This window comes from Cebidichthys violaceus, unplaced genomic scaffold (genome assembly GCF_023349555.1).
Source record: "Cebidichthys violaceus isolate CVI_PGR_0920_01 unplaced genomic scaffold, fCebVio1.0.p SCAF_14, whole genome shotgun sequence".
NCBI lineage: Eukaryota > Metazoa > Chordata > Actinopteri > Perciformes > Stichaeidae > Cebidichthys > Cebidichthys violaceus.
In genome coordinates this window covers 14,868,285-14,887,427 of record NW_027176307.1, presented here as the reverse complement: position 1 = coordinate 14,887,427, position 19,143 = coordinate 14,868,285, and the positions used below count along the sequence as shown (strand labels likewise).

Below are 19,143 nucleotides of genomic sequence, written 5' to 3'. Positions count from 1 at the left end.
ATAATCAGAACGACCACAACCATGAAAATGAATCCCAGGTTGAAAAATACCTTAATTGTTTTGTCTTTAACATACTGAAATTTAGCATGTTAGCATGCTAAGCTTAGCATGTGACAATGCTAACTTATGCTAAATCTCTACAACAGAGGGTTGAGAGATAACATGACCCATAATCAGAAATACACAACTAAAAAAAACAAAATTGTTTTTGTTTTACGTCGCCTATCTGACACTGACAGAGAGACCGTGACACCGCTGAAGAGGGTCAACCCCTCCTTGCTACGCTGCCTCGCCTCCTCCTCCTCCTCCTCTGTCCACATCTTGAAGCCGTTAGCTGAGCTCACAGTTGTGCAGCAGCCATTCACAACGAGCCCGGTGGCAATTAAAAGATTTGGTTACACGTGTGAGGGGGTCGCCGCTGCCAAAGCAAGCAGCCGTCCCTCCAGACGGGATCGTGTTCAGGATCGTGTAATTAAATGATCGTTTCCAAACATCCTGCTGGGGGATCGTTATCAGCTTTTCCTCTGATTCAGGAGGAGATGTTGTTATTATTAAACCTACTGTAGATGCTATAAAGGTTTCTCGCCACCACGGTTTGAGTTGTGCCTTTTAAATCTGATTTAAATTTGGGATTACACACAATTTAAGTATTTTTATTTTTGTATTTTTGTATTGCTCCACTGATTTCTGTTCATCTCAGTGTTTTCTCTGCTGATCTTTAACTCCTTCCACCATCTTGCCATAAAACCCTCTAAATTCCAGATCTTCCTGTAAAAATGCCAATTATATAAATGTCTCATAAGTAAAGTTACTATGACTAGAAGAGCATCAGTTCAACAACAAGGATGGAAAAAATGAGATTTTCCCAAAGTAAACCATTTTAATATTTTCCCCGTCAAAAAATCCACATGAGACAAACATTTCTTGCAAAAATATAAAACTTGTGAAGCAACTTCTCAGGCTGGAGTCGGATCAGGACCAGTGACCATTCTTAGCTCGTCTTCATCGCCGAGAATCACTGAAAATAACTTAATGCATTTGTTTCTCTGCAAAACTATAATGTTTGTAGAATAATCTTGATAATCTCAACTGAGTTTTATAAATACTGAGTCTAATCATAATCCTGTAATAATAATAATAATAATAATAATAATAATAATAATAGACGGATACTACATACTTACAAGTTAGCGTGTTACTAAAATGCTAAATGTTTGCTAGTTAGGTTAGCCGGCAAATTGTCCGAAAGTAAAGTATGCAGTTAGCTACAAAAGCTAATTTAGGAGGCTACTTCCTGTGTTGGACTCGTAGACAACAGAAGTTTGAAATAATTTATTTAAGATTTAAGTTTTTGGAAAGTTTTAAAAAGGCCCAAGTTGATTGTCACATTTCTCAAATCTTTAAGAAGTTAGCATGACATAAAATACCTGAATTGTCCTTATTGACATATTGACATTTAGCACGTTAGCATGCTAAGGTTAGCGTGTGACAATGCTAACTTTTCCTGAATCTCGACAACAGACGTATGAAAATAAATCTGAGGTTAAGAAATACCTGAATTGTTTTGTCTTTAACATATTTACATTTAGCATGTTAGCATGCTAAGGTTAGCGTGTGACAATGTGAGGGTGAATAATATTGGAATTTGACTTTAATACCTGATAGTTGTCGGACATGTTAACATAAGTTAATATTCTGTTGTGTAACATTAGCATTAAAAGTAGTAAGAGTTGAGCCTGAGATGTCCGAAAAAGGCCACCATACAACGAATAAACCTCTTTTGATTTTTAAAAATAAAAAATGAATCCAGTTTTCATCCATCCAATTATTTAGTTTCCTGGTGCGTAATGAGTATTACAGAGTAGGAAGAAGTTCACTTTTGCAGATGAACAAAGGAAATAAAAAAGTTATTATCAGTGAATTCTCCTTTTTAAAAGAGAGTTTCCCAATAGTGCAAAGACCTCCCAACGAAGAACATCAAGAACAATGAACATTATATTCAGAACATAATCAAGATCAAGACGTGATGTTGTTTTTGAGTTAGCATCACATAGAAAGTCTGAAACGACGTCATAAAAATATGCTATTTGAGCTGAAACAGGATATAAAGGCTCTGGATTTTGATTTTTTTTTTCAGCGAGTAACCCTTCTGCGGCTCGAATTCTGGAAAATAAAATGATCCCTCCAGCTTTTGGCTCATTTGTGTATGGCTTGTAGAAAAATATCGCCGTTGAAATGTTCCTTCATAAAAATTCTCTGGACCTGAATTATCGTCACAGTGTCGCCTCACCGCCGCCTCCCACAAAAGGAACGCCGCGCCGCCTCGGGGAACATTCGCTTCCATGTCGAAAATGTTTTTTTTACCCGTCCAGTGTGGGAAGGGTGGGGGGGGGGGGGGGTGTCGCTAAGGGTCCTCGTCCATGTCGTCCAGGTTGGGCGACATGATGAAGTGTTTGGGGCAGTGCAGGCCTCTCTCGTCGGCGTGCTCCTCCCAGCGGGCGTCGTCGCTCTCGTGGGTGATGTAGCGCTCGCCGCGCCGCGTCTCGAACTCCCTGAGGTCCACCCAGGTCTGGTAGTCCTGCGAGAGGACGAGAACCACACAACATTTTAAACCACAGACTGTATTCAAGAAGTGGACGTAGTCGTCGTGACGTCACCCGTTGGTTTGTGGACTGACGTTTTTGATTTGGCCGTCGCCATGTTGGTTTTTTTTTGGAACCAGTGAACAGGAAGTGACCATATCTGGACTGAGGTAAGGAGCAGTTCGGTTACCTGCAGCCAGGGGTGGCTCAGCGACTTGTCCACGCTGTAGCGCTTCCTCATCTTCACCTGCAGCAGGTTGTTAATGAGGTCTGTGGCTGTGAGGAAGAACAAAAACCTTTAGAAGTCCACACCGGCAATCTGGATCTGATGTTTGATCCTAAATGTTGCTGTTGACGTCGTCAAACGTCTTATTTTGTCAAACTACTGGTCCAAAACGCACAGATATTCAGTTTACTATGATTTAAAATGCTGCAACCAGAGATTTTTTGCTTAAAAAGAAATGTCTAGTCGATTAATCTACTAATTGTTGCCTCTTTATTATAATTTCAGCTGTAGTTCGACTAATTCAAACCTCACCGGGCTCCGAGATCTCCTTCCAGGGGTTGGACGGGTACATGAAGGCGGCGTTCTGGATCTGGTCATTGATGTCCTCTTCCTCGTTGAAGGGAAACGTCCCGCTCAGGCTGACGTAGACGATGACGCCGACCGACCACATGTCCAGAGATCGGTTGTAGCCTTTACTGCGGAGCACCTCGGGCGCCAGGTAGGCCGGCGTGCCGACCACGGAGCGGCGGAACGACTTCTCCCCGATGATGCGGGCAAAGCCGAAGTCACAGAGCTTCACCTGGAGGACGAGAGGCGTGAATGCTCCACCCGAGAGACGTTCAAAGGCGACGGACAGAAGAAAGAGGGACGGCGTTTGGGGTCGTTCTAACCTGAGGGAAGGGTTCTGCCGAGGCCAGGAGAACGTTCTCTGGCTTCAGGTCACAGTGGACGATGTTCTTGAAGTGGAGATGTCTGAGGGCCACCAGGATCTGTGGACACGAGAACATTTAACACTCAGCAGTCACAGGAAGGATCCTGGAGATCTTAAAGGACCTCACGCAGACTTTACAAATCAAGTTCACACGTGTGCGAGACGTGACGATCTAAAAAGCAGGTTCAAATCCGGCTGCTGGTCGTCCGCTGACCTGCGTGACCAGGAACTTGGTGAGGCGTTCGGGCAGCCGGCTCTTCTCGCTGGACAAAATCGTCTCCAACATGTCGCCGTGGAGCTTCTCCATGACCACGAACACCTGCTCGGGCGTCTCGAACATGCACTCCAGGTTGACGATCCCCGGGTGGTGCAGGTTCTGTCGGCAAAAAACGGGACGAGGAACGTGAAAAAAACTACAACGATGAACTCCAGCCGAGGGATTTAAACCTAAAAGCCCTAAATTAAGAAGCTTGTTTGTGCTTTTCTACGTCGCGTTGAGCCGCTGAAGGAGCGTCGTTACCTGGAGGATGGCCACCTCGTTCCTCAGCTGGCTCTCCTGCTTGGTGGGAAACCTCATCTTGTCGATGATTTTGATCGCCACGTCTCTGCCGGTCTTTCTGTGTTTACCTGCGGAGGACAACATCTTAGAGATTCGTATTGATCTGTAATTTAAATAACATCAGAGGCGGCGATGTGGAATAAAAAAGGAAAACACAACGACGACAATTTGAGTTGTTTTTTTTCTGCCTCTCACCTCCGTAGACGATCCCAAACTGTCCGGAGCCGAGGACCTCGTCAGCAAAGATCTGATACACCGAACTGATGTCCTGAACCACAAAGAGACCACACAGGTTAAACCAGTCAAAACAAGTCGATAGATGTATTAATCTTTATGATTATTAGTCAGTGATATCTACAAGCTCACTAGACATTAGAATATAAAGATCATATTTTACCCCGTGAGTACGGAGGCCCAGAAGTGCCAAAATGTAATTTTAAACTGGTGTTTGATGTTATATAAGAAGATGAAAAGCTATTTAAGAATAACTTTATTTATATTCAAATCAACATTTTGTAATATTTATATTTTTATTTATATTTTTTCAGAATCTATAGGATAGGTATCGTTAGGATTTTATTGATACTAGTACTCTTATTTTTCGATACTCTTATTCATACATTTCTTTATTATTCTTGTACGTAAACAAATAGTCTTTCTTAGAACCCATATTTACCATAAACATTACATTTTTTGTTATTCAATAATTTTTTTGAGTGACGTTTGTCGCTGTCTGTGGAAAAAATGTGAATAATTCAAACATAAACGAGAAGACGACACAAGGGAAGACTTACCACATTTTCTTGTATCTGGGAGTTGGACACTGATATGCTGATGGAGACTTCCTCTGAGGAGACAAACAACACGGTACATAAATGTACAAGCAACCCGTGAACCTCGCATGCGTGAGGGCTTTTATTTTCCTAACCGTCAAAATCGTTAAAGTCTCATTTCCTACGTTTCCCACGTCGTTAGAGAAACAGATGACGTTCGTTCAACACCTGATGAAAGAAAACACCGAGGATGTTTCCAGCGGCGATAACGACCTCAAAATCATTTTCCAGATCTCACAAAAAAAAAAGAAGCTATTTCCTGTCTCTGTGTTTAAGTACGTCGAACGCATAAAAGGGAGCTCCCGACTGTTAATCCAGCCCGATGTTTAAAAAGGCCGAGGGCGCGTTCTGTTCAGAGGAAAAACCTGCAGCGAGTGAATTTCCACTGATGAGCTGATATTGATTTCAGATCTCTGACCCGGGGGGTTGATCAGGTCAGCCCTCCCTGTGATCGATACCAGTCTGCTGGAGGTGGGGTGAGGTCATCATCCGGAGACTTTATGTAACTTTATCAACAGACATGTAAACTTTAAACCTGTAGACCGTTAATTATGCTTAAATAGCCTTTACCTTAATGGAAAAGGCTTTTATTTTGAAATCGTTTTCCCATTATATATATATATATCTGTAAACATCTGTTTTCTTTGTTATTGATTTGTTTCCTCTAACTGTTTCACATTAAAAGCCTTCCAGCGGTTTAAGGAGCAGAATCCATTCGCAACCGTGGAAAGTCTTTTACTTTGAAGAACGCGCAAGAAGTGTTGAGTTATGTAATAATTTGACATTATGGGAAATACGCCGTCTTCCCGAGAGTGAGACGAAGAAGATGGAGATTAATATCAGTCTCACACCTGTGTGTTGAGCACGGAGATGAAGTCAGATTAAGGGTTAGCCTAGCTTAGCATAAAGACTGGAAACGTTTGGGAACAGCTAGCCTGGATTTAAATAAATCAACCTATCGGTACCTCATAGAACTCACAAATTAACTTTATTTAATAATCTGTACAAAAACAGAAATGCTTCCAGACTTTATGCTAAGCTAAGATAACCGTTGCTCGAGTCCAGACTCACTCTTGGAGAAAAAGTAAATATTTCTATCCATAATAATTTGTATTTTTAGGTCACTGTTTTTGTAATTTGTTGGTAATCCTCACTTTAAACAACATCATGTCTGTTTATTATATGTTATTTAATTTCTGTTATCTCTGTTTTATCATGTTACTGTATTTTTGTATAATTATTATAGTGATAAAAGTCCACTGTGACACTGTTTGTCATTGAGATGATCCCAAAAAAAATAAAAAATAAATCCTCGTTACATCATCTGTCCATTAACTTATTGATGTCTGTAATGTCATCGCAAAACAAAACATCTATTTTGGGAAAGAAACTGAAGCTCAACATTAATTAATTACTCAACAGGTGGAAAACACGGCCGACTGCTTCCTCTAAAGTACGACGGTTTGTACAACAATGACGGTCTTTAGTAATAGTTCACGGTCCATTTAGGTATTTAGTGCAGGAGAACCTCATTTTGGGATTAATCTAAAAACGCTTATTTTTTTGGACAAAAAGACACTTTAACCTGAGATGAATCAGAGCGGAAAATCCTCTGAAATCCCTTCAATCATGTTAAAATGTGTGTGTGTGTGTGTGTGTGTGTGTGTGTGTGTGTGTGTGTGTGTGTGTGTGGTGGGGTTGTATAACCGTCGTCTCCTGAAACAATATCTGGAAGCTCTTCACAGACAAATCCATTGAAACATAAAAACATATCACAGTCTAAAGTAAATGTCTCCCTTTACTGTGTAGAACGGTAAAGAAGGTTGAGTGTTCAATTCCTCGTGAAGCTTAAAGGTTTTAAAATACTTTAAAAGCCTTGACAACTCCTGGAGTGCCTCAGGGATCATTTTCGGGCTCATGTTGGATCTTATTTTCGTCGTTTACTTATTAAAGGATGAGTCTGGTGATATTTTACATTTATCTTATTGTTAATAAATCTTGCACCAGGACCAACAAATGCACTAAGAACTACAGCTGTTTTAGGAAATTACTGAGACATGAGCTTAGTTTGTACTCGTTGAGTGAAGCCCCTCGTATAAAAGAGCCTTTACGCAGACGACACTCAGGTGTTTCTTCACCTCACCTGTGCTGCTCGGTCGACTGTCGAGCAGAAGACATTAGCATTACAACTTTATTAGGATGTATCAGTGAGCCACTTAAAGAGTATTATTCATATTATTTGGAGGGATTCTTATCCAGGTATCTTGAGTTGATTAAAATGCACTTTTAGTTACATTCATATTGTTGTTTTTAAGAACACTAGGTTGGACTGAAGCGTTTCACTCACTGTGGTCCTTCCCCTGGCCGGGCCCCGTGCCGACGCTGGCCTTGGGCGTGACGGGCATCATCGCCTGTCGGACGGCCTTCTCCCAGCTCTGGCCCACGTCCCGCCCCACGCCGGTCAACGCCAGGACGGGGTTGTGGTGCAGGCCGCCGTTGTCCTCCCCGACGTAGTACACCATGTTGGTCGTGATCACCTCGAAGCAGTGCGGGTTGCTGCCCTGGGGCAGGCTGCCGAAGTCCTGCGCCGGCTCCACCTGGAGGATCTCGGACAGGGGGATCTCCTGGAGTTTGTAAGAACGAATAGAAAGTAAAACAGAAGGTTTTCATAGCCCCCCCCATGAATGTTCCTCCTGTTGGACCTACCTCAACTCTCAGCTTAAAGCTTTTAAAACATCTCTTCTCTTCACATCCTGGTTCTTTGGACTTGTTTTAACCATTTTAAGAGTAATTTTAACCATGATGATCCAGCTCCCTCCATCCTAACACCTCTCCTCTCTCTGCTGAACTGTGAGACTCTCTTTGAATTTCAGTGTTTGAAACTTCCCTTCCTTCCTTTTCTGGCAGAGTGCAAGAAAAAAAAAACCCTCCACCTCTCCAAAAAAGCATGAACGTTGCCAGATCAAACATATAAAAAAGGAGAGCGATCGGCTCAGTGGTGTCCTCATGCCCCTCAGAGTCATCTGAGCGTTTCGTGTTTTGCCAAAAGTTCACTTCCCCTCCTCCACACAAACCCCCCCCCTCGAAACCACAAACCCCCCCGATCGGCATCCATTCATCCTGCCGCTCTTATTAAAAGGCAGGACGTGCCGCCGCCGCTTTTTGGGCACGAGGCAGCGAGGCGGCGAGCCAGAGAGACGGCGGGTAAGCGACCAGAAAAAAAACAACCTACCACCACACATCTTCCCCCGCCTTTCCTCCCTCACCGTGCTCTCGCTTTCTCTTCAAAAGGAAGCAGCGCTTTGTGGTAAAGGTCAGCGGGCCGCCGGCAGATGAAAGGAGGCGGAGCAGGAGAGAGAAGGAAAAGAGCTGCAGCTGCACTGGAATCACACGCGGTCATTTCGGATTTCAAGGACACTCATCTTCCTTCTCGGAAATCAAAAAGGGAACGGGGGTTTTTAGGGATAGTTAAGTTAAGTTAAGTAATTATAAGACACGAGACTCCATTGACAAAAACAGTAATTTTACCTCACAGAACATAGACCGCCGCTGCCTCCATCAGTTAGTTTGTTTGTGTTATTTTGTGACTTTGGTGTTTTAAAGCAGAGGTCTTCAACAGGGGGTCCGCGACCCCTAGGTGGTCCACGGAGGTACTACAATTGTATACAATATACTGTATATAGGAGGGAGTCAAATCTGAAATTAGACAAATTGTCTCATGAATGTGATTTGAAGTTGGCTCGTGAATGAGATTTTGAAGGGCTTTAATTTTGAAATGCTACATCAGAATGTCCTGGTTCTCTCTGAGTGACACCTTGAGGTGGTCTGCTATTAACCTGAAGTGAAATGATGTTGTAACTATGCACCGTTTCCTCTAAAACAGAGGTCTTCAACAGGGGGTCCGTGACCCCTATGGGATCCGTGGAGGTACTGCAGGGGGTCCACAAAATTTTTTGTTTGATCAGACAATATACTGTATATAGGAGGGGGTCCCTGCTCCATCTCTCTATCAGTTTGGGGGTCCTTGGCCTGAAAAACGTTGAAGACCCCTGTTTTAAAGGGTTACTTTTAGATTCAATAAAGTCACACAATAACACAAAGTAACTAACCGGTTGTCCAGAAACTCCGATGTTCTGCGAGGTAAAATTACAGCTTTTGTCAAAGGAGTCTGGTGGTGGCTTTGAAGAGAGCACAGATAACCGCCGACCACCATCTTCTGCAGCTTAACACACCGACTCTGCATAAGTTCCTCTAATAAAATCTCAACTATCCCTTTAACCTCCTGTTTAACTCCTGATCTCACACCGCACCATTTACACAGTAAAAACACTAATCATGATGCATTCACTGCCCATGGGAACTGTGCAAACTCCATCTGCTGATCACGAAATGGATCCCGTGGTGAGGTGAATCAAATCTTAAAATCTTGTCACCACATGTATCACAAGTGGTTGAAATGTTGATTTAAGTGTTTCTCATATTTTCCTTTAGTGGACCTGTTGAGGATAATTCCAGTGAACGACCTGGTAATAATTAGACATCGATGTCTAATGTCACTGTGTACAGTATGAACCCGACTCCGCTCCGCTCTTCAAGTCGCTGCTTTGTTTGGCCGAGGCGGCTGAAACCAGATCCGAGCCGACCGGGGTCTCCTACCTTGTAATACTTGGCTCCACTTTCATTCTGAAACAGAGTCAGACTCTTGCTGTCCAGCCTCCAGTAATGCCTCTTCCTCTGGAAAGATGAAAAATAAAGTTCATCAGGACAAAAAACGTCATAGATTCAAATGCCTTTTATTTCAATATGATTGCTTCTTTTAGCCATATTTCTGCATTGTTGAAGCAGAATCAGTGAAGACAATTTATAATAATTAGTGCTGGGCAACTTAACGCGTTATTATCACGGTAACACATTAATTAATTAACGCCGACAATTATTATCGTCACCTCGGAGTTACGGTGCATTATATTGATGAACAGTGGGAGCTGCGTTCACATGCTCTGACTTCTGTCATGAAAACAGAAGACACACATTTTGATGAAACTTTTGCACTTTTGTTCATATAGCAGTACTTTTAAAATAAAAGTGCGCAACACACTACTTTTGAATTAATTATTGAACTTTGCGCTTAACAATGAGATTAATCGCGATTAAAAATTGTAATCGTTGCCCAGCACTGATAATAATGCCATCATTGGTCTGGTCTTATGGTATACTTCTACATAATCATTATTGTCGCTATAAGACGGATGACAGACATTCTGAATTTCAGGATTTTTCCCTCCGTAATATACACTTTTCTATACGTAAAAGATGAAAAATACAGGATGCAAGATTGTTTATTGTCGCCATTTGTGTGAGGTTAGCAACATTATTACCAGACTAAATATATATTTCCTTTGTGTTAACTGTATATTTTTGATACATTTGTGTGTACTCCTCACCATGTTGTCGCTGCTGGTGTAGTGGACCATCCAGCCCTCTTTCACCATCGTGGAGCTTTTCCTCTTGGTGTGTTTGATGGACTGAACCACTCGCATCAGAGGGATGTTGCTGCTGGTGCACGGGCTGCATGTGGGACGGAAAAAGGACACACACACACACACACACACACACAGAAAGACACAAACGCAAGAGACATTTTAAGGATGAGCAGCAACTCAAAATGACTTTCTTTCTGACTTTAAATGGACAAAAAGTAAAGTTTATACTGTCATTAAGTTTCTCAAACTGCCAGATTTTACGACTTAAAGCGTTGAAGCCACATTTTAAAATGTGACACCCGTTGAACATTTTACAGTAAATTCAAAAGGAACTATTTAAATAACTATAATTAAAAGCACTGAAGAGAATGATTCAAACTATATCTAATAGAGTAGCTGGGTTTAAAGAAAAACTAACTTTTGCAAAACAGCAAACTTTAACAAATGGTTAGCATGTTTAGCTAAGACAAGTAGAGAAGAGTGATAAAGTTAGTGAACTGACTCAGTAATGTGCGTTATACTGCAGAACATTAGCCAACATTAGCCACCGTATGCTAACCAAGTAAAGCAAATTAAGCAAAAGTGGGTTTCACTGAATTAAACTTTTCATTTGTAACATAAAGAGTGTTTTGTTTCTAATATAAATAGTGATCTTGGGCTCTATAAATCAAATTAACAAGGTGTCATTTTTAATTTAAAGCTTGATTAAAGGATCAAATCACAGCTCTTCTTACTTGTAGACACATTCTGGGTGTGAGCATCTGTGTTTTTGATTGATTGATTGATGTTGAAGCTGGCATTTGGCCCCTAAAAGTACCCACTTATGATGACTTTGACTCAGTCTCCATCCATCCATCTATCTATCCATCTATCTCGCTAAGCAGCCCGGAGGATCACGAGGATCACCTGATGGCTCTGAGCGTCTCGTCGTCCTTCTCGCCGTCGGCGCCGGGACCCTCGATGAAGAAGAGCTTGTCGTCCTGCTCGTCCATGCTGTGGCCACCGTCGCTGTTGGCGTCACAGTTGTCCACCTCCATCGTCGCCTCGGAGTCCAGACTGGGACTGGCTGGTTCTGCAGGAGCACAACAAAGAGTCCAAGTACACGACATATAAGCGACAAACGTTTCTCAAGAATTCGTTAAGCTGCAGTTCCTCTAACGACCACCAGGTAGACAATGTTAGAAGTGAACTGGAAAAGCTCCATATTCTCTCCAGAAACAATAAATGAGGATGAACTTTTATTGAAACAAAGTTACAAATTGATCTACAACAAAAACAACAGAGCAAAAAATTAAGAAAGTAAAGCACAGTAAATATAATAAACACAAAGTCGATGCACATTGTTTGGTGTTTAGGAGCTACTTTCACTTGATGGGGATATCATGTATTAAGAAGAATTAGGAATTAAGTTTGTACAACTTAAAATAGAGCTATTTTTGGGGGACAAACACACAGACTTTCACCCAGAAGACCACTGTTCGTGTCCAGTGCGAAACCAAGTCAACATCGACTTATTTTAACGTAGTTTTGTAGCGTAACTTTGGTACTATACAAACGGTAGTTGCGTAACAAGCGTACTTATATTAATCCAAACCACCATCTTTTCCTCAAGCTAGTTTGGTCATTTTAAGATTTCTCTAAAGCATTCTTTAGTTAAGATATCATTCTTTTTTGAAAAGATAAAACTTTGATATTTGTAACAAATACAATATAGTATAGTATATAATATAGTATATGATACTTTACCTATACTATAATATAGGGAAAGTTTACCTATACTATAATATAGTATAGGTAAAGTTTTAATAACTTCTGTTGGATGTCCAGATACCGCCACACTTTAATAAATAAATAATAATAATATATACATGAACAGTGTGGTGTATAATGTTTGACGTTCATTATTGTGTAACAGGTGTGTGTGTGTGTGTGTGTGTAAACTCACCTCCATTAAAGTCGACCTCACCGAGGCAGTCGCGAGGTATTTTGGCCGCACATCTCTTATGGCAGTTAAATTTACAATCTAAACAAGATATGTAGGGAAAAAAGGGGAAATTCAACATTCATTCAAGTCCCAATAGATGCGAAACGAGTTTCTAATAGTTTGAATAAAATAACTTTAGAGATTATTTGTCTTTGCGTGGTCACCTTTGCACTGCATGCCCTGGCGGAAGAGGCCCTTCAGCAGACGTTTGCAGAACTGGCAGATGGTGGGTCGAGTGTAGGTGTGGACGGAGAAGGTGTGAGGGACTTTGACCCGACCCAGGACCATCTTCTCCATCCAGATGGGACGACCGCTCAGCAGGGAGTTACGCTTCCCAGCGCCCAGGAGGGGGCGCTGCTTCCAGCCAGGTAGGGAAGAAAACGAAAACGGAGGGTAAGTTTGTCTGATTCCAGAAGAAGCTGTTTTAATACCTTCTAAGGCCTTTTTACTGCAGAGAACTTTTCAAGACCTGCAGATTTCCCGATATATTTTATTTTACATGCAAAAGTTGTCCCCCCCCCCCCCCCCCCCCCCCTCCTCTTTAAAGCTACCGAGGAGAACAATCAGGGTTCTGCGACATCACATTTGGAGAATTGTTCCCTCGTCCTGAAACTAGAGCACAGATGAAATCTTTTCTATCCGTGAGAACAATGGCCGTCCTTGTGCAACGTGCAGCTTACAGACCGCAGTCCTGGTAAGAGCAGGAAGCATGTGACACAATGGGCCTGAATTAGTACAGAACAGTCAAATCCACCTTCTCACAGCACACGGTCGGATTCATCACGTTCCTACGAAGCTTGTGACGTCTAATCAAAGTCTGAATGATCTATAGAGAGCATTTAACACGACAGGAAAGAACTGAAATCACAGCAACAAATGGAATAACTTTCACCTTATAAACTGCTGCCTGAACGGTGATTTCTTGACCACGTTAGGGAACCAGCTTTTATTTATGCGTCAGCTGGATGAAATAAGCGATAATAATACGGAGCGATGTGTCCTTGTTTCTGAAGTAAGTCCATCCAAAATCAGACTAAAACTTTAGAAGTTTAAAGTTATACGTTTCCACATACTCACGCCGTATACGGCCGTGTTTTTGTGATATGGGTGAACTGACCCTTTAAAATATGGTGATATTTACGGTGTTGATACTGAACTGTTCCGACAGCAGCTAAGAGCAGATGTTCCACATAGAAATGTGTGTGTGTGTGTGTGTGTGTGTGTGTGTGTGTGTGTGTGGATAACAGTGTGATGGAGCAGATAAAAGTGTGTTTGTTCCAGTGAGCGTGAAGCTCTGACTGTGACTCGCTTTGTTTGCTGGTGTGAACATGATGGAAAATCCAGTGGTTTGCCTGCAGCCATCATAAAGAGAGTGTGTGTGTGTGTATGTGTGTGTGTGTGTGTGTGTAAGAGTGACTACTGGAAATGGCTCATTGGTTGCACAACGTAGATCTGCTAGCGTGGAAAGTGTGTGTGTGTGTGTGTGTGTGTGTGTGTGTGTGTGTGTGTGTGTGTGTGTTTTCACTCGCGTCATTCATTATTTGTCAATCTCTCTTTCACTTCACTAAGAGCGCCTCTCTCTGAATGAACTGTGCGACTGCACCATCTTTTGGGTTTGCCTAACCAGCCTATATCCCAGCATGCAACTGGGGGGTGAGAGGCAGGGTACATTCTGACACACACACACACACACACACACACACACACGGCTTCGGGCAAAATTGGAGTTTCCAGTTCAGCCGACCTGCACATGAGGAAACCGGAGCTCAAAGAGGAAACCCAGACAGGAAAGCACACAGACAGCATTCAGAACAGCAGGGGAGGGAAGTACCGCAGTACTTTTACTCAAGTACTGCACTTAAGTACTTGTATTAGGTAGTAACTCCTAAACTTTAGAACTCTCCCCCCATTGGACGTTTAAAAAAGCAACTCTACACCATCTGTTAAAGACTCGGTGTGAGGACCAGACCCACGATGTTTAAGACTCGGTGTGAGGACCAGACCCACGATGTTAAAGACTCGGTGGGAGGACCAGACCCACGATGTTTAAGACTCGGTGTGAGGACCAGACCCACCTCCTCCGGCGGCGTCGGGGTGAACTCGGCGGACGGAGGACGAGCGACCGACATGACGGAGCCCGGCAGCGAGACGTTGGACAGCCGTCTCTTCTTGACTCCGCTGCAGTTGTTGGGGATCTTGAACGCACACCGTTTGTGGTAGTTCAGTCCACATCCTGAAGAAGAGAAAACCAGTTTAGCTGTCATGTCATTTTCATTTCATCCTCTTTTTTTATCCACCAGCCGGTCGGTCAGTATGAACTGTGCGGCTAGAACTCAAACCCAAAAACCCTGAGACGTCGCTGCATGCAGTGAAAATAAAACTTAATTAAATCAATAATGACGACACGCTGACGGAGGGCAGAACACTTCCGCAGCTCGTCTCTGTTAAACTCATTGAGACTTGATTCCTCTTACATCACCTCAGCAACACCTGCAGCACTGATCGCTTCCTCTCGTAAAGTTTCATTGACGGGAAGCTCGTCTGAGTGGCTGTAAATACCCAGATATCCTGACAATGCATTTCCCGATCTGTTTGCTCACTTTATATATATATATATATATATATATATATATATATATATATATATATATATATATATATCTCGTGTATTTATGTTTCTGAGCTTTCAGGTGGCGTGAGACCAAATCAAAAGGTCCTCAGCTCCGTTTCTCTCAGTCCATGTTGTGTTTTTATGACGTCAGAGTGTTGACCTGTTCATCACAGACTCACCATCCCTGTTGTCGTCAAGACATTAGATTTGCACACTAGTAGAAGATAGTGTTAGCATGTTGGTGATAGCATGTGCTAATCGGATAATCGGAAAAAAACAGGTGGGAGATGAAGAGTTTTACTTCCTCGTCTAACTCCAAAAAACAAACCACATAAGGAGAAATTATGGACTTGAATATAAAAATATATATACAATGAAAAAAAACACGGCGCGGCCATTCAATGACCTCGTGTTGGTGTTTTTGCCGTGTTCAGCACATTCTTACCCTCACACTTGAGGCCCTGTCTGACGAGTCCCCACAGCATCTCGCCGCAGTCGTCGCAGAAGGCCGGCGCCTTGTAGGAATGGACGTACAGCGCGTGAGGTCGGATCTGGAAGTCCTCGGCTGTGGCGAGAGCTGAAAGAAACACAATACCATATATTAAAGCTCACATCACACATTTACCCTTTTTTACACTTTATTGAGTTCATGTTTTTCACAGATTTTTGCATCGTTAACCTAACTAATGTCACTAAATGCTCTTGTATAGTTTATTCTTTGTGTTTCATTCTTATTTTTTTAATTATACTTGTTATTATTTCTGTCTTTACGTCCACTACTTATCTGTATTTATTAGAGATGTACTGATCGCCCCTCACTATTCAGGACACGTGAACCGCGGATTAATTACACAGTTTAACCATCACAGTGTAAATAAAGTTTTATCGTTAACCATCACAGTGTAAATAAAGTTTTAACGTTAACCATCACAGTGTAAATAAAGTTTAACGTTAACCATCACAGTGTAAATAAAGTTTTATCGTTAACCATCACAGTGTAAATAAAGTTTTAACGTTAACCATCACAGTGTAAATAAAGTTTAACGTTAACCATCAGAGTGTAAATAAAGTTTAACGTTAACCATCACAGTGTAAATAAAGTTTAACGTTAACCATCACAGTGTAAATAAGTTTTAACGTTAACCATCAGAGTGTAAATAAAGTTTTAACGTTAACCATCAGAGTGTAAATAAAGTTTTAACGTTAACCATCACAGTGTAAATAAAGTTTAACGTTAACCATCACAGTGTAAATAAAGTTTAACGTTAACCATCACAGTGTAAATAAAGTTTTAACGTTAACCATCAGAGTGTAAATAAAGTTTAACGTTAACCATCACAGTGTAAATAAAGTTTTAACGTTAACCATCAGAGTGTAAATAAAGTTTAACGTTAACCTTCAGAGTGTAAATAAAGTTTTATCGTTAACCATCACAGTGTAAATAAAGTTTAACGTTAACCTTCAGAGTGTAAATAAAGTTTTAACGTTAACCATCACAGTGTAAATAAAGTTTTATCGTAACCATCAGAGTGTAAATAAAGTTTAACGTTAACCATCAGAGTGTAAATAAAGTTTAACGTTAACCATCAGAGTGTAAATAAAGTTTAACGTTAACCATCAGAGTGTAAATAAAGTTCTCCTCCAGTCATTGTAAACAACCAATCAGAGGAGAGTTAGTAACGTTAGCAGCACCGCTAACGGCTAACCAACGGAGGTTCACTTCAGTTACATCATGATGCCTTCAGGCTCTGCTCAGTGAACACGAGTACTGGCTGAAGGTAGATTATAATGTCATCATGCTGTGTTCACATGTAATCTGTAAAATGTAGTTTTGGTGATACATGGTTTCGTGTTTGCAGTTCTCCGATGCATCTTACAGTCAGGTACGAGTTATAAGACGCCTCCAGACATGAATAGCTGAACTAGCTGAACCTCTGCAGGTTTTGCAGCAGCAGCAGGAGGAGGAAGTGGTCGTGGGTTTGAACCCCGGGTGCGGTTTCGGGGCTCCGTCTTCCTCCCGTGTAATCCTAAACCTGCCGCTGTTCTGCGTCTGGGTGTTGATCAGTTATCGTTGTTACAGCCCAACCTGTAGACACGACTCAGGAAATGACGATCCCGTGCACAATATTATGGCAGAGCGAGCCGGCTGACCCGCTGGAGGAGGAAACGAGATCTGAGGCGACCTCACCGCTCGCTCTCAGAGGGGGGTTAACGAGAGAGTTATAAACATTTTATAAATATGAACGTGCTTTAAGTCGTCACTGCCTGGAGACCAGAGAGACTCCAATGTGTACAAATACATGTTTATAATAAACAAGATAAAGATCATGTATGAATCAGTTTATTTATCTATTCTTTTTCTGTCCTCGCCGAGCTGCTTGGAATAACTGACAAAAGTCGGTCCACCACTTTGGTCCAGAGTGAAATATCTCAACAACTGCTGAAATAAAATTGTGTGCATGCATTCATGGTCCCCAGAGGATGAATCCTACCAACTTTGAGGATCCTCTGACTTGTTCTCTGGCACCAAGAGGTTGATGTTTGTGGTTCTAAGTGAAATATCTCAACAGCTGTTGAAAAGATTACATTGAAATTGTGTGCAGACATTCATGGTCCCCAGAGGATGCATCCTACCAACTTTGACGATCCTCTGACTTTTTCTCTGGCACCACGAGATATTTGTGATTTTGAGTGAAATATCTCCCCACAGACTTTGATTCATACGTTAATTTCCTAAGAAAAGCCTGAAGCTCGTAGATCAACTGAGAGTGAGAGGAGTCGGTTCCTCACCGGAGAGCACCACCTCCACCAGGTCGCCTTCGTGGATCTCCTCCGCTGAGGTCAGACGCTGCAGGATGTTGTCCGAGTTCAGGTCGTGGCGAAACAGCAGGATCTTGTCGTACATCCCGAAAAATCCACATTCTGGGAACTGTGGAGGAGGAAGAGGAGGAAGAGGAGGAAGAGGTCAGGGACTCATGTTGACTCAGGGTGAAGTTACTGTTAATGTCTCCTTGACTGGAGCACAAACTTTACAGCAAAACAACGAGCAGTCAGGAGTTAATTCAGTTAAAGAAATTAAAGGTAAAATATAAGAGCAAGCCTTCAAAATAAAAGCATGCGTCACAAAGTCATCAGAGAACAGCTGCTGAAGGTTTTTTTTTTTTTTTTTAAAGTAATCGGCGTAATCCATCTCTGTCAAAGGGCTCTTGAGCAAGGCACTGCTCCCACACGGAGTTTTCTCTGTCACGACTTGTTCCTGAAGTTAACCATTAACTGACCTGTGAATACGAGGAACCCGAGCTGAAAGACATTCAGAGAAATAAAAGAGTGAAACTGGAGAGATTTTTCTTTTTTTTCACTGCGGCTGCTGAATCAGTTTCCACTGAAGGAACTCAACCACCATTTAGTTCTTTCCCCGAAACATGAGCAGGATCCTCTTTATGAAGAAACTTAAATACCATGTGATGGAAGGTTCAAGACCGGGTCACCGTCTCTCTTTCTGCTGCGACTTTGCAGCCGACCACAGTGAGAATTTAGGGCTGGGGATCGTTTAAAGAAATAAGATGCCAGCACTAATACAAGTTCCCTTAAAAGCCTTTAAAACATCAAGATTTCTGGTTTAATATCATACATAACTGAATATCTGTGTTTCTTTTGGACAAAACACAACATTTGAAGGCATCATCGTAGACTTTTTTCACAATTTTCTGACATTTTATGCACCAGATCCACTCCTTCCATTCTTACCTTTCACAATAAAAGCCTTAGACACATAATATTCGCAGGTGAGTATTTCGCATTTGTGTGTTGATTGTTTGTGTAAAAAGGTCTCACTGTAAAGATTTCATGCAATTTGACATAAAAATCCCAAACGTGTAAGAAAGTAAATCTCGAATTGTCTAAATTCTTTGTTGTAATTTGAGACTAAAAGAAATTGACATAAATGAGCCAAAATGAACACTGTTGAAGTCTAGAGAATGCACTTGGTGCTGGTGGTGAACGGAGTGTGTTATGGTGAAGTGTGTGTTCTGGATCTGGGGCTCAGCAGCCTCTGCAGCCTGCAGACAGACAGGCAGGTGGAGCAGCTTCCTGCCGTGAGCGGCTCTCGGTGTTAGCAGGATGTTAGCAGGATGTTAGCAGGATGTTAGCAGGA

General features: G+C 42.0%; 1 protein-coding gene across 1 annotated transcript; it reads right to left on the bottom strand.

Moving 5' to 3' along the window:
* Window positions 1–866: 866 nt before the first annotated feature.
* On the bottom strand, window positions 867–18,474 carry LOC137871315 (serine/threonine-protein kinase D3-like). The gene is made up of 17 exons (XM_068709087.1): window positions 17,781–18,474; window positions 15,436–15,567; window positions 14,455–14,612; window positions 12,544–12,733; window positions 12,341–12,418; window positions 11,302–11,467; window positions 10,357–10,480; window positions 9,569–9,646; window positions 7,260–7,536; window positions 4,874–4,926; window positions 4,275–4,347; window positions 4,041–4,147; window positions 3,735–3,896; window positions 3,480–3,578; window positions 3,121–3,388; window positions 2,773–2,858; window positions 867–2,578 (listed from the first exon to the last, which is right to left on the bottom strand). Exons 1-17 carry the CDS (start codon window positions 17,893–17,895, stop codon window positions 2,405–2,407), a joined length of 2,340 nt encoding a protein of 779 aa, XP_068565188.1. The 5' UTR covers window positions 17,896–18,474; the 3' UTR covers window positions 867–2,404.
* Window positions 18,475–19,143: the final 669 nt, after the last annotated feature.